General features: G+C 38.5%; 1 protein-coding gene across 3 annotated transcripts in view; it reads right to left on the reverse strand.

The window, feature by feature from the left end:
• Positions 1 to 454: 454 nt before the first annotated feature.
• LOC125973651 (receptor tyrosine-protein kinase erbB-4) overlaps positions 455 to 18,773 on the reverse strand; it is a 106,032-nt gene continuing 87,713 nt past the window's right edge. For 2 of the 3 annotated variants that reach the window (XM_049728070.2, XM_049728073.2), the window contains 10 exons: positions 18,675 to 18,773; positions 17,364 to 17,549; positions 9,775 to 9,930; positions 8,667 to 8,742; positions 8,376 to 8,522; positions 7,836 to 7,933; positions 7,052 to 7,222; positions 5,846 to 6,089; positions 5,574 to 5,702; positions 455 to 4,961 (listed from right to left, as the gene is read on the reverse strand). In XM_049728070.2, the coding sequence (XP_049584027.1) occupies positions 4,291 to 4,961; positions 5,574 to 5,702; positions 5,846 to 6,089; positions 7,052 to 7,222; positions 7,836 to 7,933; positions 8,376 to 8,522; positions 8,667 to 8,742; positions 9,775 to 9,930; positions 17,364 to 17,549; positions 18,675 to 18,773 (1,977 nt within the window). In that variant the 3' untranslated portion in view covers positions 455 to 4,290. The remainder of the gene's footprint in view (positions 4,962 to 5,573; positions 5,703 to 5,845; positions 6,090 to 7,051; positions 7,223 to 7,835; positions 7,934 to 8,375; positions 8,523 to 8,666; positions 8,743 to 9,774; positions 9,931 to 17,363; positions 17,550 to 18,674) is intronic. The other variant, XM_049728071.2, reaches the window with a different exon arrangement.

The raw sequence follows: 18,773 nt of genomic DNA on the forward strand, positions 1-18,773 counted from the left end.
ATTTGGCAATTCCTGTAAATTTGTATTACAAATCCATGCTGGCCCCAGTAGACGATCCGAAGGGTCACTTTCAACAATGCCAGCTATAAATGACATCGGCATAGCCCGTCTTTAAATATTGACTGATCTTTATTTATACTGAATTAAAAATATAGTTTTGACAGATTCATGTAACAAAACAGGAAAACATGGAAACATCTTTAAATGTTGTTTTGACAGAAATTTACTAATGAACCAGTGAAAAGAAACTATTTCTGCCTATAAAGTGGTTCATCGTAATACAGTGTGTGTATTTTATATAATATATATATATATATATATATATAATTTTTATTTTTTTTTCTCCGTGAAAAGTGTACATGAAAATGACTGTGAACTTTAATGAACTGCAAATAGACATATTATCTTACATTAGGCTAGGTTTGCTGCCAAAATAACTATTCATATATTTAAAAAAAAGTAATTAAAAAAAACTGTAGTAAACCTACCTTATCAGGCGGAGACATTTAATTGAACCAAAATGTATACCCCCCAATGAACATTTAAACATAATCTCAGTAGTCATTAGTTTACAGTGTATTGTAAAAGCACTTCATACACAGTTTCTATTTACAACACAAGTTGTGCTTCATTCTGATTGGAAAATTGTGCATCCACAAAGCGGTTGAGAAATAACCCTAACCCTCCTGAAACTGTAAATTTATAACTAATTATGCAACTCTGAAATGAAAGACGTGCCCAGTAAACCTTGGTGCCCCAATCTATACCGCACCATTCATTCGGCGTCTTCTCACTTGTGACTAATGTACAAAATACCAAGCATGATCATACGAAGATGTCAGAAAAATCCTCATGTCAAGAAATGATTTGAAATATTTTTCACACCACATATAGAGTGAATACAGTATATAACTGCAATTATTGGTGAAGCACAAACAGTAGTTTTCAAGAGATTATTCTAAAAGACCAGATTTCAACAAAAGGACGTTTCCCTTTTTGAGTGGATCATTCAATGTCCCTCTGGGTCGTGATATTATATTGCTACAGAAATCCGCACTGCACTCACGTGTGTACTCACCCCTGAAAACAAACATTGCAAAGTGATATTAAACTACCCAAGGAAATCCAACCTCAAATAATCAGAGCGTGGATTGCAATTGTTGAGAAAAACGTATATTGAATATCTGTTAGTATTGCAAGGGCATCTTAAAACAATACAAAATGTCGATAAATACCATTGAGTGAATTATGGAGAATATGTGAGTATACCACACACATGATAATAATGATAATAATATAGAAACTGCAAAAAAAGTGAGCAATAGCGGAGGTCACAGTTCACCAATTTGTGCTGAAAGTACAATCCCACAATCACAGGGAGATGACGGGCTAACAAAGAGACCCAGCAAGCATTTTAGAAATTTCTCAAATTACGCTTACGTAATATATATATACTGTATATATAAGTAGATTCTAAAGCTATTTACAGAAATTTAGCCCTGAAAAAAAAAAAAAAAAACAATCACACAAATGCAACAATGCAAAGAGAAATATCGACAAAATCTTCAACTCGGAAAAGAAATTTCAGAGCTGTAACCTACTCAAGTTCTGTCAATGTATTTTGAATTTAACAGTAAGCAATGATCGGCAAATTATCTTAAAATATTTGTGATTAGGTTGTAACAAAAATATCCATGAATTTACAGTCGCACTATAATATAATTACATTGTAAAACTGTGCTTGGTCAAATGTGACTTTTGTGACGGCAGTGTATGAATGCCGACGTTAGAAATCATGTGCGGCTGGCACACACTTCGGATACAGTTTATTTACAGACACAGATTGTTCTTGTAAAAAAAAAATTAAAAAAACTAAATAAAAAAAAAGTGATTAAGTGATTTCGAGTGACCTTCTCATAGAAGAAATATGCACATTTCCAGTTTTTCTATGTAGACCATTTCTATGTTGTTGCAGACATGATGAATGTAGAATCAACTCAACATCTTATCAATTTTTAAATAAGAATCACAGCCTCTCCAGAACCTAAAAAAAATATCCCATCATGTTAGTGAGTAGATACAGACAAAGAGTTGAGATCAATCAATTTGAAGTCAAGTACTATTTACTCGAAGTACTCTTTCAAATGAAATCACCGAGACGCTGAATCAGGAACCAGTCGAGGTAAGCAAATTGTTTGTATACAATCAATTAATAATAATAATAATAATAATAATAAAACCTCTGTTTGCAAAATATCTTCCTTCCAGTTTCTTTTAGGATGCTTATAAGAAATGGAGGCCTCAAGCCGTATGAAAGCTAATTAAATTACAAAAAAAAAAAAGGCTTCTTCAACAGTTGACTTGTTTAATACAAATATAACCACGATGATCATTTTTATTGCCTGCTATATCCTTGGAATTGGAAACAAAAACATTTTATTCCCTCCTCCGGATATCTATACATATTCTCCTTCCTCTCCAATAAATATGACCGTAAATCTGAATTAGTAGATGAGCAGAACTAAAAGGGTGTTCGGCTATAAAAACACGGATGTAACTAAGCCAAATTTCACATTAAACAACATCATCATCATCATAAAACCGAGTATATCTTTCTCCTGAAAGATAAGCAAGAGAAGAATGACATTTGCGTTGCACTATCTCACTGCTTTCACAACACCGATGCATCGTTTCTCGGATGCTAATACGCAAATCTCATACTGACTGTGAGATTTCAACCTATTGCCTGTCATTGAGGGTTTCTGAGTGGGCGCAATGGGTGACATGTTGGGAAGTGCAATTTCTCCCAGGGAACCACAAGGAAAGTGGATAAAGTAGCATTCGAAAAAAGCTAAAAGCCACTTGGTTGCAAGAGAGCCCCAATTGTTGTTTTTTTTAAAATCCATAAGACTGACCTTTTTTCCCCCCCATTGAGATCCATTATGGAGCCTTATGCTGACTCTCAACAACTGATACTTATGTACATACGTGAGTACCAATAACACCTGATGCCTAAAATTGACTTATATAACCACATGAACAACTTAGCATACAAATTATGGACTTGCTCTTTCTTTGGAACTAGGAAAATAGAAGAAAACATTTGGGGGTTTGACTGTGAGAATTTATGTCCATCCAGAAGAATATTTACCTTTATAAACCGTGATTGGTCCACATTGGTTTAGTCATGCTGCGTACAGAAAGGATCTTTCCCAAAACCAAAGCACTTAGCTTGTGAATTTAATATGGAACAACAGAATTGAACCTAGACTGTGATTGATGGAACGCTAGCTGGATAAAACTATTTTGACAGATATATAATTTATTTATACTAGGTGCTCTTTTATTTTCTATTACCAATCTTCATGGCTGAGTGGCAAGAGAACAATAAGGAAAAGTAGATAAGGTTACTTGAGTCAAACCTGTAATCCTTTCAATGCTTTCCGCCAGACGTTAAGCTAAGGATACATAAAATTGCACTGACATTTATTCAGCGTCAACTCTTTCTGCGCACAGCACCTGTGTCATGGTATAAGAACACCGTACATCCGTCTGACAGTTAATGGCGCTTCTCTCCAAGAATACATTTTAGGTGGCAATGGGTTTATCTGAAACGTGAATGCATTTAGTTATGAATTCATGTTTGGCGTGTCGAGGCTGGCGGCAGGTGATCAGAACAATACTGCATGTGATAAATATTTGAATTCCATTACTGGTGCAAACAAATGCAAAAGAAGTGTGTGGGTTTGCAACATCTGGGCTTTAGCATGACTGCAGCTTTTTGCTGGGAGGTCACGACAACTCTGCGGCCTTGCATCATTTTCACAGGCTACTCACAAGCAATGCCAATGTGCGCTTGGTGCCATCAGCAAGTTCAACTCCGTGGGAAAAATTCGCAAAAGGCGACTGGGATTATTAGCGCATGATTAGGAAAGTAGTAGTTTAATGAATCAGTCATGGCAATTATCCTCTCTTTGGATTTTTGGATCGTTTCCACCTTCATCAGTAATTTTAGTGATGGATTACTTTTGTCTCTCTGGACATACTACACTAAGTGCTGTTGCGTTAAAAAAATAAAACGAAACCAGAACATTAGGGCTGTGTAAAAGAAAAGAACGTTTTGTAATACTGCTAATGTAGCACTGTCGGTACATGCTGAGTCTTTGAGTCGGGATGAAATCACAGAGGCGTTTGCACCGGGTACAAGAAGAACTCACTTGGAGAATGTTTGCTACTGTGAGGGTCGCTCAAGGCTCGTACTCCCGCTTTCGGCGTGCTACAGGTGGGCGACTACACCACAGTGTTCCTCTGTCTGTAGGGCGGGGGCGGTAACACATTGCCGGCTTTCATAGCCGCCTCGGACAAGTATTCCTGGTTTTCGGCAAGGGCGGGGCGGATGCGTCCGTTCTGCCTGTAGAAGAAGCGTGTGCTGCAGTCCTGCAGGTACTCGGGGTTGTGCAGAGAGGTTTTGGGAGGGAGACTGTGCTGCCAGTATTCAGGATTGTCAAAAGAAGCTTTCTTGCTTTTCTTATCCAACATGATGGTGCCGCCGGTAATGCCTGAGTGCACGGCATGTCCCGTATGCCCTGGATGCAGCGTGTGTGACGGATACGCAGGGTGGGGGAGGTGGCCAGGGGCTAGGACGTATCCAGAGGAGGGGACTGCGTGGCTTGATGACGATTTGTTGACTGTCTGTGATACTGTCTGGGCAGCGGAGGTCCCCGGGATAGCAAAAGATACGGTGGAAGCTAATCCGTTCTTGTCCCCGGGGTTAAGAAAGGTATTCAGGTAAAGTGGCTCGTTGATGTATTCATCGTTCCTGTGGCTGCCGGAGGTGCCGGCGGCAGAAGCGGCCATGACCATGTGCAGAGTATGGCAGCCTCCGCCATCAACTCCCGCGTTGGCATCTCCATTTCTGCGACGTGTTATGAAAGGGTTCTCCTCGACAGGGTTGATGTACTCTGCAAACAGGAGGAGGATTTATATTATTATTATTATTTTTTTTTTTTTTATAAATCCGCAGAAGTCAAAATTATGTGATAGTCCTGATGTTTTTGTAGTTTACAAACAGCCTACAGGTCCTACTGAAAATTCTAAACCAATAAAACCAACGACCTTCTCTGTTTCCTTTAATCATGTATACGATGTACTCACCCTGTATTTCTTTATATAAAAAAGAAGCTAGCTAATAGCTAATTAAGGTAACCAAAAAGAAATCTCATTCAATATGTAGACACTCACATTTGAGTAACTAGATGATGTGAGGCTGCAAAAAGGTTTGTATTAAAAATGACATGAACATAAATTATTTAGTAGCTTTCTGCTGTCCGGATTGTTTTGTTCTTTCCCTCTAGAAAAAAAATGTAGATAAAGTGTGGCTAGCTGTCAAAAAATGGAAATGGTTTCATCTTTTTTTCAAACGTGTTTATCCACCTCAACCTGCTGATCCTTTGCTAAAGTCTCCAGGCGCACCACATCATTTAAAACCAATGTAATAAAGCGTTTGATGATGACTCCTCACTGCATATATTTAGTTCCGCAGAAATGTGTCTGCTCATTACTGTCAAAGTAACCTGAATTCTTTTTCTCTCTCATGGTACTCGCAAAGGGATCCTTTTCCTTCTCCCCCTTGGCACCTCGTTCTGCAAGCAGACCAGTTGGGTCGGCACTGTAACGCTGTCCGCCGCAGTCCTCCCGCCCAGCTATTGAATAAAAAAAAAAACAGACATAATGACCGACTTATATCGTCATCTTAATCTAGATGATGGAACCGCAGTGTTAAAATGGAGGTTTGAATTATACCGACCCGCCTCGTCATAAAATAACATTCTCAGCAGGTTTTTACCTTGTCCTGTAGAAAGTGCTGATCCAGCACCAAGGACGCTTGATCTCGGGGAGGCTTGCTTCCTTAAAGTGCCGTTGCATCGTGGATCGTCCTGTTTAGCACGGACAAATCCACCAGCGGTCTGCCCTCCCGAGGCCAGGTCTGGGGAAATCAGACAGGCGCCGCTGACAGGCGGAAGAGAGACCACTCTTTGGAGGGTGGCCATTGTATCCTGCCTGCTAAATTTAGAATCCTGGCAGCAAAACTGTTTTTGGAAAGAAATAAGGATAGAGCAGAATGGCAGGAATTTTAGATGAAAATATATGATGAAAAAAAAAAGCCGGAACATATGAAGATTACGACAACATCACAAAATACACACACACACACACACACACACACACACACACACACACACACACACACACACACACACACACACACACACACGCGCACACACACACACACACACACACACACACACACACACACACACACACACACACACACACACACACACACAAAAAAAGGAAATCAGTATTTTCTTATTAGTGTCATTTCTATTTTGAGCTGGGAAGATCAGCATTCATATCTGTCCTTTTGGAACAATTATTACAATAATCGATTAATCTGTCGATTATTTTGTCAATTAATCGATTAATCAAATGATTTTTTTTTTAATTTCCATCCAATGATTAAAAAACAGGCCATCATTTCACCAGTGCAGAAAATGCATGTAATAGCAATATAAAAACAATCCACTCATCCATTATCTGATTCGCTTATCCTCACCTCCTAATTAAAAAGCATAAAAAGTAGCCCGCAGCCAGTAATCCTACCATCTGTATTCCCTTATACTGCAAGGATCTTTGAATTTCATCCCATTGCTATACAGTCCACATTTCCTTCACTATTCCTTCAGCCATAATTTATTTTTCATCCTCCCCAGACACCCGTAACTTTTCTGTACAACACGAGAACATCTTCATGGACAGAGGCAAATCGACAGTACCCCTTCAAATGAGACATGAAGCAGTCAGCGTTGCGAGTGTGCGATACGAAGCGATGAGTGAAACACAAGGAAGATTATTTCCTCCCCTCACATCGCTACTCGTGGTACGCCCGCAGCTATTAGATAGAACTAGCGAGCTCATGCCGTGCTCTAATCTGTCTGTTGCTATGCGGTCGAGATCACTTCCGCTTCAAATTTTCATCATTTCAAAATACCTTGCTGGGGTCCATGTGTGTTTGCGAAGTATATGTCAGAGGTGGGATATTCAGGGAGTGTGGCACCACATACTCCTCAGCATCCATCAGGTCTTCCAGCTCTTCTTCATCCAGGAGGCTTTGAAAGAACTTGCTATCGTTTGGACTTGGCAACTTCATACGGTCATCGCCCTAAAAACAAAACGATATGTCTGTCAAAATGTCTCAGATAAAGAGCCAGCGCTGAATTAACTTTGTCAAACAGTGATCACCTCTGATGGAATTTCCTTTTCATTGATCCGAAGGGAACCAAACACAATTAAGTGTGACAGTTGTTAAGTTGACAAAAGGGATGCATGCAATTTGGCATACAGATTAATAATTTCATCCTTAAACAAAACGACAGCAGTTTGACTACAATCCAAGGTGCTGGAAATATAAATGTGTTAAGGGCAGTTCATGTTTTCAGCAGACGTAAATAGTATTTAAGTCTAAAACAGCTTTCCTTAGCAAATAATCATATTAACCTCCTTGACATAGTAAATATTTGAAATCCGTGTAAATGTTTGACTTGCATAATAAAGTCGTTGGCAGACGGACACGGTCAATATCAAGTTTACTTTCGATTATATTCATACATATTCATGCAGGTACGCGCATGGGGATTACTCCAACCTCTCTAAATTGAGTTAACATGGAGAGAATATCATGACTTCATTTGTAGTGATGAAGATTTTAATTCTTTTCATTAAGGTTCAGCGAATCCCTTGGGACCAAAGTGGCACATTCCAAGAGTCTTACATACTTGAATAACAAGGTATCGCTGCGGATCACGGGCCATCCTGGTGAACTCTGCCGCCAGCTCTCTGAACTTGGGTCGGCTGTCTGCATCAATCATCCAGCCTGAAGACGTGATGATAATGTCAAGTTTCAATACAACAAAGATGTCGATTGTTTGTGTGATTTATTTAATGGTTGAGAAAGAATATGCGGTGAAAAAGGAGATAAGCGTAGTTAGCTGTGAGCTAGGACCTCTTCTAGCTTTTGAGTGTGTGCCTGCTTGCTTGCTTGCCAGGTGGCTGCTGGTTCAAGGTGTCACCAAAAAGCAAGGTGACTGGCAGCCGTCAAGCTGAGGTGACACTGGCATGAAATCAAAGGTTTACGCCAGGGCAGGGTGAACAATCAATGAAGCCAACGAGCTAGTGCTGAGGTCACGGACAGCTCGGGTGACAGAAGTTGCACGCCTTACAAACTTTATCTGATGCATTTGCCAGATAGAAAATATTATATATATAATATTTAGGAACGAAAGGCCACACCACTGATCAAAATCTTGATGACATACATTTGACTAAGACCATATAGACATCAATGGTGCAGATAGGCGGCTGTGGCAGACGTTCCCCTTTCTCCAGTAGGTCTGGAATATCTCTGGTTGAAATTCCATCATACGGCTTCCCTCCGAAGGTCATCAACTCCCAAATTGTTACCCCTGAAATCAATTAGGGATAAGAAAAACTCATTTCAAAGAAAAAACGGGATTAAGAAATGGACAATAATTAAGGCTACTTGACTAAAGGATACAAGAGATCTTAATATAGACTTCGTTGTCCCGAAACTAATGAATCAATCTTACCATAACTCCAAACATCACTCTGATGAGTAAACTTCCTGTAATGAATACACTCCAGAGCCATCCATTTAATGGGCATCTGTCAAGGAGAACAGTGACACATTACTTCAGTCACACACCAGGGATTGGCACGTTTCAATGAACTTGATTGGCAACCGATGACAATATTTGATTATGTCAAAGTTACTGAAGAAGTGAGAACTCCATGACTGATATGAGGCTTATATATACCGCCGGTCCCAAGCCTATAGACTACATTAAACTTTTTTTATTGGGTAAAGTTTGCATAGAAAATTACTCATTAATTTTGAATCATTGTTATCACTGTCATGTTATCAGTCTGGTTGAAAACAATTATATATGTCAATGTATAATATACATTGACTGAGATGCTTATAGCTTATGAATATTTATGAAAATAATGCATTAACATAGTACGGATTGTACTTTAATAAGATTCTTGTTCTTCTTATAAGCACAAGCGGCTATACATGCATTTCCCGCTGCCAGTTAGACTCCAAATCGAATGACATGCTGTTGCTGATTAGCGACGAGGCGCTACATGGCCGCGCTTCTGGCTGCATTAATGACCTCGTTGTTCCTCATGCCGCCTAGCGACTGTGAGCGTCTTCAATTCGCGGCTTGCAATCTAAACAGAGGGCCTGCCGCGAAACAAAAAGTGACGTCTCACTTACTCTAAAGCACTTAGACTATATCTTTTCTCTGGTGTGTTTTTTAATTTTGTTCAATTGTACAAACAGAGCTTGCATCATCCATCTTAAATTCTATGAGTGCTCTAATTGAAATGATTAAATTAGTATTCCATGAAAATTTCCATAATTGTCTTGTTCCATTTAACAGCCAACACCGGGCGTAAAAAATTGTTATATATATTAATTATTTGGTGTCTCAATTAGCGGCTCACTCATTCATGGCCGAGAGCAAATATTGCTTTCCACATTCTTAGCCTAACCGAGACAGAATATTGATGATATTTTATATTGACCTGCTTCTGATATGCAACATTGTGAAATTAAATCAGCTACATTTCTCATCCTGAACTTTGGCTTTACTTCTGTCGTATGTGTAAATGCAAGCGTTTATGATTTACCTTTCCACCATCTGCATTATATTCCTTCTCATTAACATCAAGCAAGCGGGCTAATCCAAAATCGGTGATCTTGATGTGGTTGGGGGATTTCACCAGGACGTTGCGGGCTGCCAGATCCCTGTGGACCAACCTACGCTCCTCCAGATACATCATCCCCTGCAAACACGTACATTGTACAGTACATTTACTTTATATTCTTCTCATTCATATGCAACACGCAGTCATGCGGGCATCGATACGTACTGGCAGTGACCTGCACAAATGAACACACGTAAGATGGAATCGAGTTCAACATCGCTGTCTGTCTTGCCATTCTCATCGATTTAATGTGATACGACCGCCGAGACCTCATTAGCTTTTTCGTAATTATTGTTGTAATTATCATTATTACCACACTGTTATTTTCCCACAAATTCTCATCAATCAACAACCCGACTGTGGAAAACTGCAATAATGTGAACCTCCATAAGAGTAAAAAAAAAAAAGAGTAGGCTTTTCAATTAAAACAGAAGCTATAGGAGGAAGAACACCCATTTTACCAAGTACATTTCATAATAAATCAAGAAACCATCCAGTCTGACATTGTCTATGTTACAAGTTTGAAGTAATTATCTCCTTAATTAAGGCTATATATGATTTTGTTTGGCAAGTCAGGAAGCAAACATTCTCACTCCAACACAGTCATAACAATGGTATAAAACTTTGTAGATTGTTTTACTTTGAATTCAATAAAACACATCTCATTTCTTATACAAACAAAATATGGCGGCCCCGTCATATATACCATACAGTAACTTTCAACGCTTTGTAAAGACATCTCCCTTCTCTCAAAATCCAATTGTATGCCTAGAGTTTCCAGTTGATGAAAAAGCCACCAGATCAGCAATGTCAGGGGACAAATCCTTTGGGGACTACTGAAAATGTCACCACAACACTATCTGTGTCACCAGCCAATCATCACTCGTGGAAACGGACCGACTGATCAATAAGACGACATTCTACTCCTGAGCTTTGTTGCTGCCCACAAACTCTTCATAAGATAATTTTTTTTGTGTGTTTATTTATTTTGTCTGCTCGTTTGGAAAATGTAGTTTTACTTCTGACTCTACTTCAACTGTACAATAACACGTAGCTGATCACATTTTTGACACAAATGAATTCATTGATCATTAGAGAGAGAGAGAGAGAGAGAGAGAGAGAGAGAGAGAGAGAGAGAGAGAGAGAGAGAGAGAGAGAGAGAAGTTAATCCACAGACTATCGCCATGCTAGATATTACACCTCAAGATGCACAATGCCTTTAAATCTTTAAATCTTTGTCACGACTTTGAATACAAGAGAATTTCCATCACTTATGCATTTACCAACATGTTATGAAAGAGTGGGTACAAGGACTCTTACTTCCCATTAATAGCCATATACCAGGTCAATAAAAATGTTTGTACCCCACAAGGTTAAAAAAAAAATGAAAAGAAAGAATGAATGAAAGAAATAAGAAGAGGAAAAAAAATAAGGAACAAACAAGAGGAGAAAACGAGTGTACATGTCCGAATACTTTGTGCTCAGCCGCACAGTAAAGAAGTTATTTATGCTTATTGCACAGAGTCAGAAGGAAAAAAAAAAAAAAAAACGGCTCAACAATATTTCCCTCCAATGTGTTTTGGGAAGACAGATGTGGCGGTGAATAAAGTGAAGGGCTCGAGATCAAATCAATAGCAGAAGAGAGTGGCCAGGTAGCGCCCATTCTTCACCACTTGGCACTTCCCATTGCAGTTAATTCTGACAAGAAAATAAATACACAGAGGAAGCTGTCAAGACATTCCAACGCCACGTGGGACACTCCTAACGTGATTCATGAGGAAACACTCCTAATAAGATTCAACACTCACTTTGAGATGTGTGTGTGACTTACTGTTTTTTGTGGTCACACTATCTAAACTGTTTTTCATCCTCAGCGGGCAAAGAAACTGATTTGTTGAATAATCCAAATCACGACAACAATAAACGGAAACCTCTTTCACCGCATCGTTATCAGGTTGTTTTTTTTTAACAGCTCCTGCACTGAGTTTAATCTTTGTATAAAACATGACACGTAATGTTTGGAAATAAAAGTTATTTGACGAATTGGAAGGATGAAAGGAAGTCTGGTTTGATTCACCTTTGGAAAATTCACATCAACAAAAGACGGTGTTTAAAGAGCTTCTGTTAAATCTGATGAAAGTGACAATATAAAATATACTTTCTGATAAAGATAACCACATCTTGGTCAAGTTACCCAAAAAAACTGAAGAACTATAGAAAATGGATGCATGAATGTTTTCCTGTGGCCTCAGTTCTCTACTGTACAAACAAATCAATTAGTTTACTTGAAACATCTTCATTAAAAGCATTATTTCAGATGCAGCTTTTGGAGTGGATCTAATTTAATTGTGCAGATACAATATAGCTAATTTCATGGCTGGTGATTTTAAATCAAATTAATAAATCACCCTCCCTTGGTTTAATCCTTTAAAAGCAAAGGAGATTTTGTCGAAATACCAGAGTTCATTGAAAATAGTGCATTAACCAAGGTAGATTCTCTTTGAAAAAATTGTCTGTAACTCAATTTGTTCAAAAACTAGGCCATCCGTGAACCGAGTTTATCCTGTATTTGAACTGCTTCATTTACTCATTTTCATAAAGGATGATGGTATTTCTCAAACATACCGGATGTTTGGTTATTATTTCTGTGTGATCATATGACGAGTGAACATAATCGGAGATTTGTGGCATCGGCACATCATTTGGCTGATGTAGCACACGCATAATGAACGCTATGGATAAAAAAAGATCCCAGTGGGCATGGGAGAGGGTGAATCATTGTTTAAGGAATGAGGTGTGACAAATCAGACCAACGTGGGAGAGAAACAGAAATGATTACACAATACTGATGAAAGCAGCTTTTCTTTCAATTCGAACTAGCATGTCAGAATGGATTTAAATGATGACGTTGGGGGAAAGCTTCAATATGAAGCAGCAGACGAGGTAAGCAGGAAGTGCGAAGGGCAGACTTTGTGTTGATGAATTTATTCCCTCTGATGAATGCCAAATGCAACAGATATAATTAGCAAGCCTACAGCACATATATCGGAGTTCCTACCCGTATGTGAGCGTCATCAATTTATATTTAAAACGACAGCATATAAAGACCACAACAAAGGTGGAAACAGCTCGGTAAATATTAATTCGGTCAGCTGACAACACTCAGCTCCCAAGGTATAGCCCAACTCATATTGTTCAATTTCACTTGCAGCCTGTTTAGACAGCAAACAGGTCGTGTCGAAATGTATTGCTCACACAGCCGGTTGCAACGGATTGTGGAAGTAATATAACACAGCCACGGAATAAATCTAGATTAAATAAAATAATTCTGAGAAAATGAAAAAGCCACAAGTCATGCCCATCTCTGTAGTAGTTTTTTCTAAATAAAGACTAAATAAAGAAGTCTTTCTTTATTAAAAACAATTTAAAGAAATAATATTTAATTTATTTCAAATTTTAAAAAATGCATATAACTGTCTTAAAATAATATTTAATTTATTTTAAAATATACAAAAAAAAAAATGCAAATAACTGTCTTGACTACAAAATTGCCAAATTGAATCAAGCATCATTTTAATCCACGCATCTCTACAGCGATGTTGCTTGCAACGTAACATCATGGGTGAAAAACCTAAAGGCCTTTTGATGAAGGTTTCTTGAAAGTTCAATGAGGTGAGGAAGATCCCCTTGCTTCCTGGTGGGAATTACCATCTCATTTCTTAATAGATTGACCCACTGCTGTGAATTTTCCCACGCTGTCAGAACCCATACCTTCACAATTGTAATGTTCTAATCATATTGCGTTCTTGGAGCCTATCACTCTCTGACACTTCCATGCAGATCAAAGTACATATTTTTAACATGGTAACTTCTTCACCATCTTCCTTGTTTATTTACAAATAATCTTTTATTAAGTTTACCAGAGCAATAGAAATGAACACCCACCCCAGAGGAAGAGAAAGGACAAATTCCAAAGTGCACAGAGGAATTTTTTCAGACCCACAAACTGTGTTCCAGACATTTTTGGCATCTTGTTACTACGAGTGCGTGGCTGTTGCCAGAAAGCTGGTGTGCCAGGACCCTGCAGGCACATTTGGGATCAGGTGGCACATTCAAACCATGAGCCAACAACATGACCTTGTCCTGCAAAGGCCAGTCCAGCGGTAATGGGGGCGGGAGGGACTTTTAGAGTGTTAGAGGAAGCAAAAGCATCAGACACCAGATGGATATGTTAATACACTTGGCAAACGTTTTACGTACTACTATGATTTTCAAATTATAATTTTTTCAATATTTGTTCTGCATTTGTAGATCTTTCCCGTAATAAGCTTCTGTAATCCAGATAGTTCCTTGAACACAGCGATAGGATTTATGCAATTAAACGACACCAAGAGACCCAAAGATGCCATCTGCTTGACATATTTAGCATTTTTATTTTACTGTTGTATCTGAAAAATAAAAGTTGGCCCATTCCTATAAAAATTAACGGCAAGTTAACTGATGTTAACGGTGCTCCTCGTTAATATTTTCGACATTTCACGTCAACGGTTAACATCAAACTTACAATGAAACACTCATCAGTAAATTATTTGTTTGAAGTTACCATCTTAATATATGCAAATTTACAATAAACCAGTCTAAGCCTTTACGCTAACTGCAGTCCAACTTTTAGTTTTTTTAACGAGAGGAAATTTTCAAAACAAGCCATAGGCTAATGACATATTCTATTATTTAATGTAATAGTTCAGCATGTACTTTTAAATGAGCTATTTATATTTTTCCTGATGAAACACCTTCATAAAATGACATTCTTAATCGCATCGGTTGCACATTGACTGTCACAAGCTCGGGTTATGACGAAGGTTGGCGACTGTTTGAGACAGAATCTATTTATACAGCTGTTCTAATTTCTTCCGGGTATGGGTACTCCTCTCTTTCTGCTGAGCTAATCGCCTTCTTGTGTTCAAGAGTAGGCAGCCCATTTTGGTTGTGCTTTTCAGCGAGGCAGCGTGGGGATCGCCTCAGGTTGTTTGCAACAGGGCAGACAAGTTGAAACACATTTTGCTTACAAACATTCACTGCGCCTGGTCGAAACAATATAATCTTTTGCCCGCACAAGAATGGCTTTAAAATGTGAGGTTTATTTTGAAATAGATATCACAATGCAGTTTGTCCAATGCACTATGAATACTAAACAACTACCAGTTGTTATTCTGACCCTCTCAAAAAAAAAAAAACACAACAAAATTAGATGCACAAGTCAACTGCCACTATTGGAAAAAAAAATGTGTGGCATTATGGGAAAAAAAAATCTATTTGTAGCATTTAACCTAGATTTCACCAATATATTTGAATGACCAATTATCTCTACTATCAATACGTTTGAATGACTTTGGATAACGTTCCAACGACATTCAAAATGATTACTTCCACAGTGGCGGTACCTTGCCTTCCATAAACACATTAAATATACGCTTTGCTAAAAATACCAGGCATGGGAGAAGAACTGCCCTGGGCTAACAGAATATACAACACACTGTCTATGCAAATTGGGAATAGTGGCAAAACAAATGCAGGCCATCTTTCCAAGTAAAGCAACCAATCGGAACAGTCTAAGACGCATTTGTTTATACAGCTGCGCAAAGCAGACGCTGCAACCTAGACTAAAATTTTCATCATTATCTGTGTTGTAAAACCCAATTTATATTTCAGCAAAAGTGCTCATTTGACCACCACTATGTATTCCAGATCATTTGTCACAGACGATCAAGAACATTTTGTGGCCATTTTGTGGCTACAATAGAGGAAGTCCATGAATGTGAACATCTGAATGGATAGTTGTCACATTGCAGGTGTGTTTGGTAAGCTTGAGAGAAGCTGAGGTCAAGAAGAGAGAATAAAATATTCTACAGCTTCTTCCTCTGAGCCTTGAGATGTGTCGCTGTGTACGTGCCTGGATGGACGAGTGGGAGAGTGTGACACCTTTATAGCCAACTTCAGTCATGCGAGTTTGAAATGTTTCTTTGGTAAAAAAAGAAATAAAAATAACAATGTTGAACTGAAGAGCCAATTAAGGAAACCAATAGTTTGGTGTCATTTGCTCCAAAACAACCTTGAGCTCTAACAATTCAACAAAGCATCACCTGGGATTTTGAAAAAGAGCCGCAAGCAATGAAAAAGATAACATTAAGCTTTTCAAATATGCTTGAAAATGTCCACAGACACCGGCGTGAAGATTCTGGTTAATGACAGATTAAAATAAATTGTCATGGAGACAATTCATGTATAACACCTTTTGATAAATATTGTGCACTGTGATATAAAGTAAAACACCTAATGAAATTCTGCTAGAGAAAATGTAAACATTTAGCAAGACACTTTGACTTGCTACTACAAAAAATAAAGAATACAAAGAAGAAAAAGCACAATGACTTTCAAACAAAAATTCCGAGCAAAAGCTCACAACTTCAATCCTGTTGAAGTAATTTGGATACTTAAAGGCTTACATGCCCATCGGATATGTAAGCTGCTTGTACTCTCATACATTTCTCACAATGCCCTACCTCATCTGTGTGTGTGTTTGGAAAAGACAGCGACAGACTGAAGGTCTGAGATACAGTTGCTGCCACAACAGCAAACGGCAATAACAAACTGTCACCACAGCAAATTAGTGCTGGACTAATCTGTTTCTTTCTGTATTTTTTTTTTTTCTCACTGTTGAGGGAAATCTTAAAAGCATCTAGCAGGACTCAATTAAAAGAATTTATTGTAGCGGAGAGCCGGGTTGTATTTTACAGATTGATGCAATGGGACTTGCAAAGATAGTAAGTCACCAGTGAATGTAACGCTGTGATTTCAATTCTGCTAAATATCGTGAAAACTGGGTGCTAAAAGCTTAAGAAAACAAAAGTCCTTGGATTCATGTGCAAACCAGGTCAGACCAAGCAAACAGAACATGCAAAGGGTGACTTTAAAGCACACCGTCCCACGGAAACGTAACAAGATAAAACAGAATAACATCAAGTGTGCCTACATCACAGCGCTTATAAATCTGCTCATTAGTAGATCTCTTGAGGTGGTGATCATTACGAAGATATGGCGCTGGTGACAGAGGGGGAGCGCAGAGATTTACCTCTGGCAGTGAAGTTCTGTCACTTGGAAGAGACCAGCGTACATAACATAGTGCAAGCCAAACAGAATTGATGCAAACAAATACGATGTCTTATCTGAGAAATTTGGGAACGTGAGTTCTGTTGTAGGTTAAACTGTGCATGAACTTGCAAGCAGCAAAGAGACATGATTCACCAATGAGCTTAAGGTTAGCTTTAAATCACTGCCATGTTTTTTTTCCAGAGACTCGCACATGTAATTGAAATCCATCACCGATGATCAAAAGCGATGACGATACAATTGCAAATGTGCCTCATCACCGAAGATGCTGTAACAAATTTCTTCATACACTCCCCAAAACAAATATAATGGAAAACATCTAAAAAGGCTTTGACATTTACCTTAGCAATCTGGACACACCAGTTGAGCAACAGCTGTGATCCAATGTTGTCCTTATGCTCGTAGACGTAGTCGAGAAGGCAGCCGTGAGGCATCAGTTGCGTAACAAGCTGGATTGTTGGACTCAGGCAAACACCCAGCAGACGTACCAAGTGAGGGTGCTCCATGCTGGCCATAATTAGGGCCTCCTGAAAGACACACATTTGTATCAGATGTGTTTTAGGATCATTGCATTAAAAAGCGCAGTTGAACTTGAACAGTTGAATAATGGAGCAAAAGAAAAATGTAGTAAAAATTACACGCAGGCATTTTTTTTTCTTTTTTTTTAATTTTGGTCAGTTTTTTTGTTGTGTGTCAAAAAAAGCAGTTCAAAGACTCAGCATACCCTGTTTACGAGTTAAGCAGCAAAGATCACAAGGCTCCTTATTCTGTTTAAAGCTCAAGATTCTCCTGAAGCAGTCAGGTTCCACCCAAGTCAAAGAGTGTAGAATTTTATCTGATCGCAGAATTGTATTTTACCATAATGGATGGTTGCACAACAGGATTCTTGCCTTTTTGTTATGTAATAAATACACAATTGAGTTAGTCCCATTATATTCTATCTAAGGACGTTAACTTATGGGTTAATTCCTCACTAGCCAGCTCGTAATGTAACACGTGCAACACATTACGTTAATGCGCTTTTGTGCATATCAGGCAGAGCGACATGTTGTACGTGCGACACGTCTTGTAAAGCTCCGGTGAACACCGACAGCAGTGATATCACAAAAGAGGATTAATACGTTGCAAGTATCACAAGGCTTGGATAATAAGATGGCGCAGAGATAGGAGCAGTAGGATAAGAGGAATTTATGATATGTTTAGATGATAAACACAATACCAGCAAAGCATATTTGCTGTACTGGATACTTTACTGGATCAAGTGAGTGTACTGTATAGTAACTATTCTTCTATGCTCTCATAAAATAAAATTTAGTTTCTCCTTTGGTTGCCAAAACAAGCTCTCAAAGCACACTGCATTAATTATAACAAACACTGAAGGACAGCCAAAGTAAGTGTAAAAAAAAAAAATTGTGCAATTGGGTCACTTTCCGTATGTGTGTGTCAGAAGTGTGTGTGTGTGCTAATGAGAATCATTTCATCTGCATTGCATCATCACTAAGAAATAAGCTTGATCTTTTTCGGGTTTTCTTTTTAAAACAAGATGAACTGTGAATATCGGGAAAATGGATTTTAGTGAATGCGCAGTGGATGTGAAAATCTAACGAGTCATGACAATTAGAAATGAGGAAATTGTGACTGTATTTACTCACGTCCATGAACTCCACATTTGCCTTGGGCCCTGTGGCTTCGTTGAGGATTTTAATGGCTACAGGTATCTTAACTGTCTCACCTTCAGGAATCCAAATTCC

Source organism: Syngnathus scovelli, chromosome 8 (genome assembly GCF_024217435.2).
Source record: "Syngnathus scovelli strain Florida chromosome 8, RoL_Ssco_1.2, whole genome shotgun sequence".
Taxonomy (NCBI): Eukaryota; Metazoa; Chordata; class Actinopteri; order Syngnathiformes; family Syngnathidae; genus Syngnathus; species Syngnathus scovelli.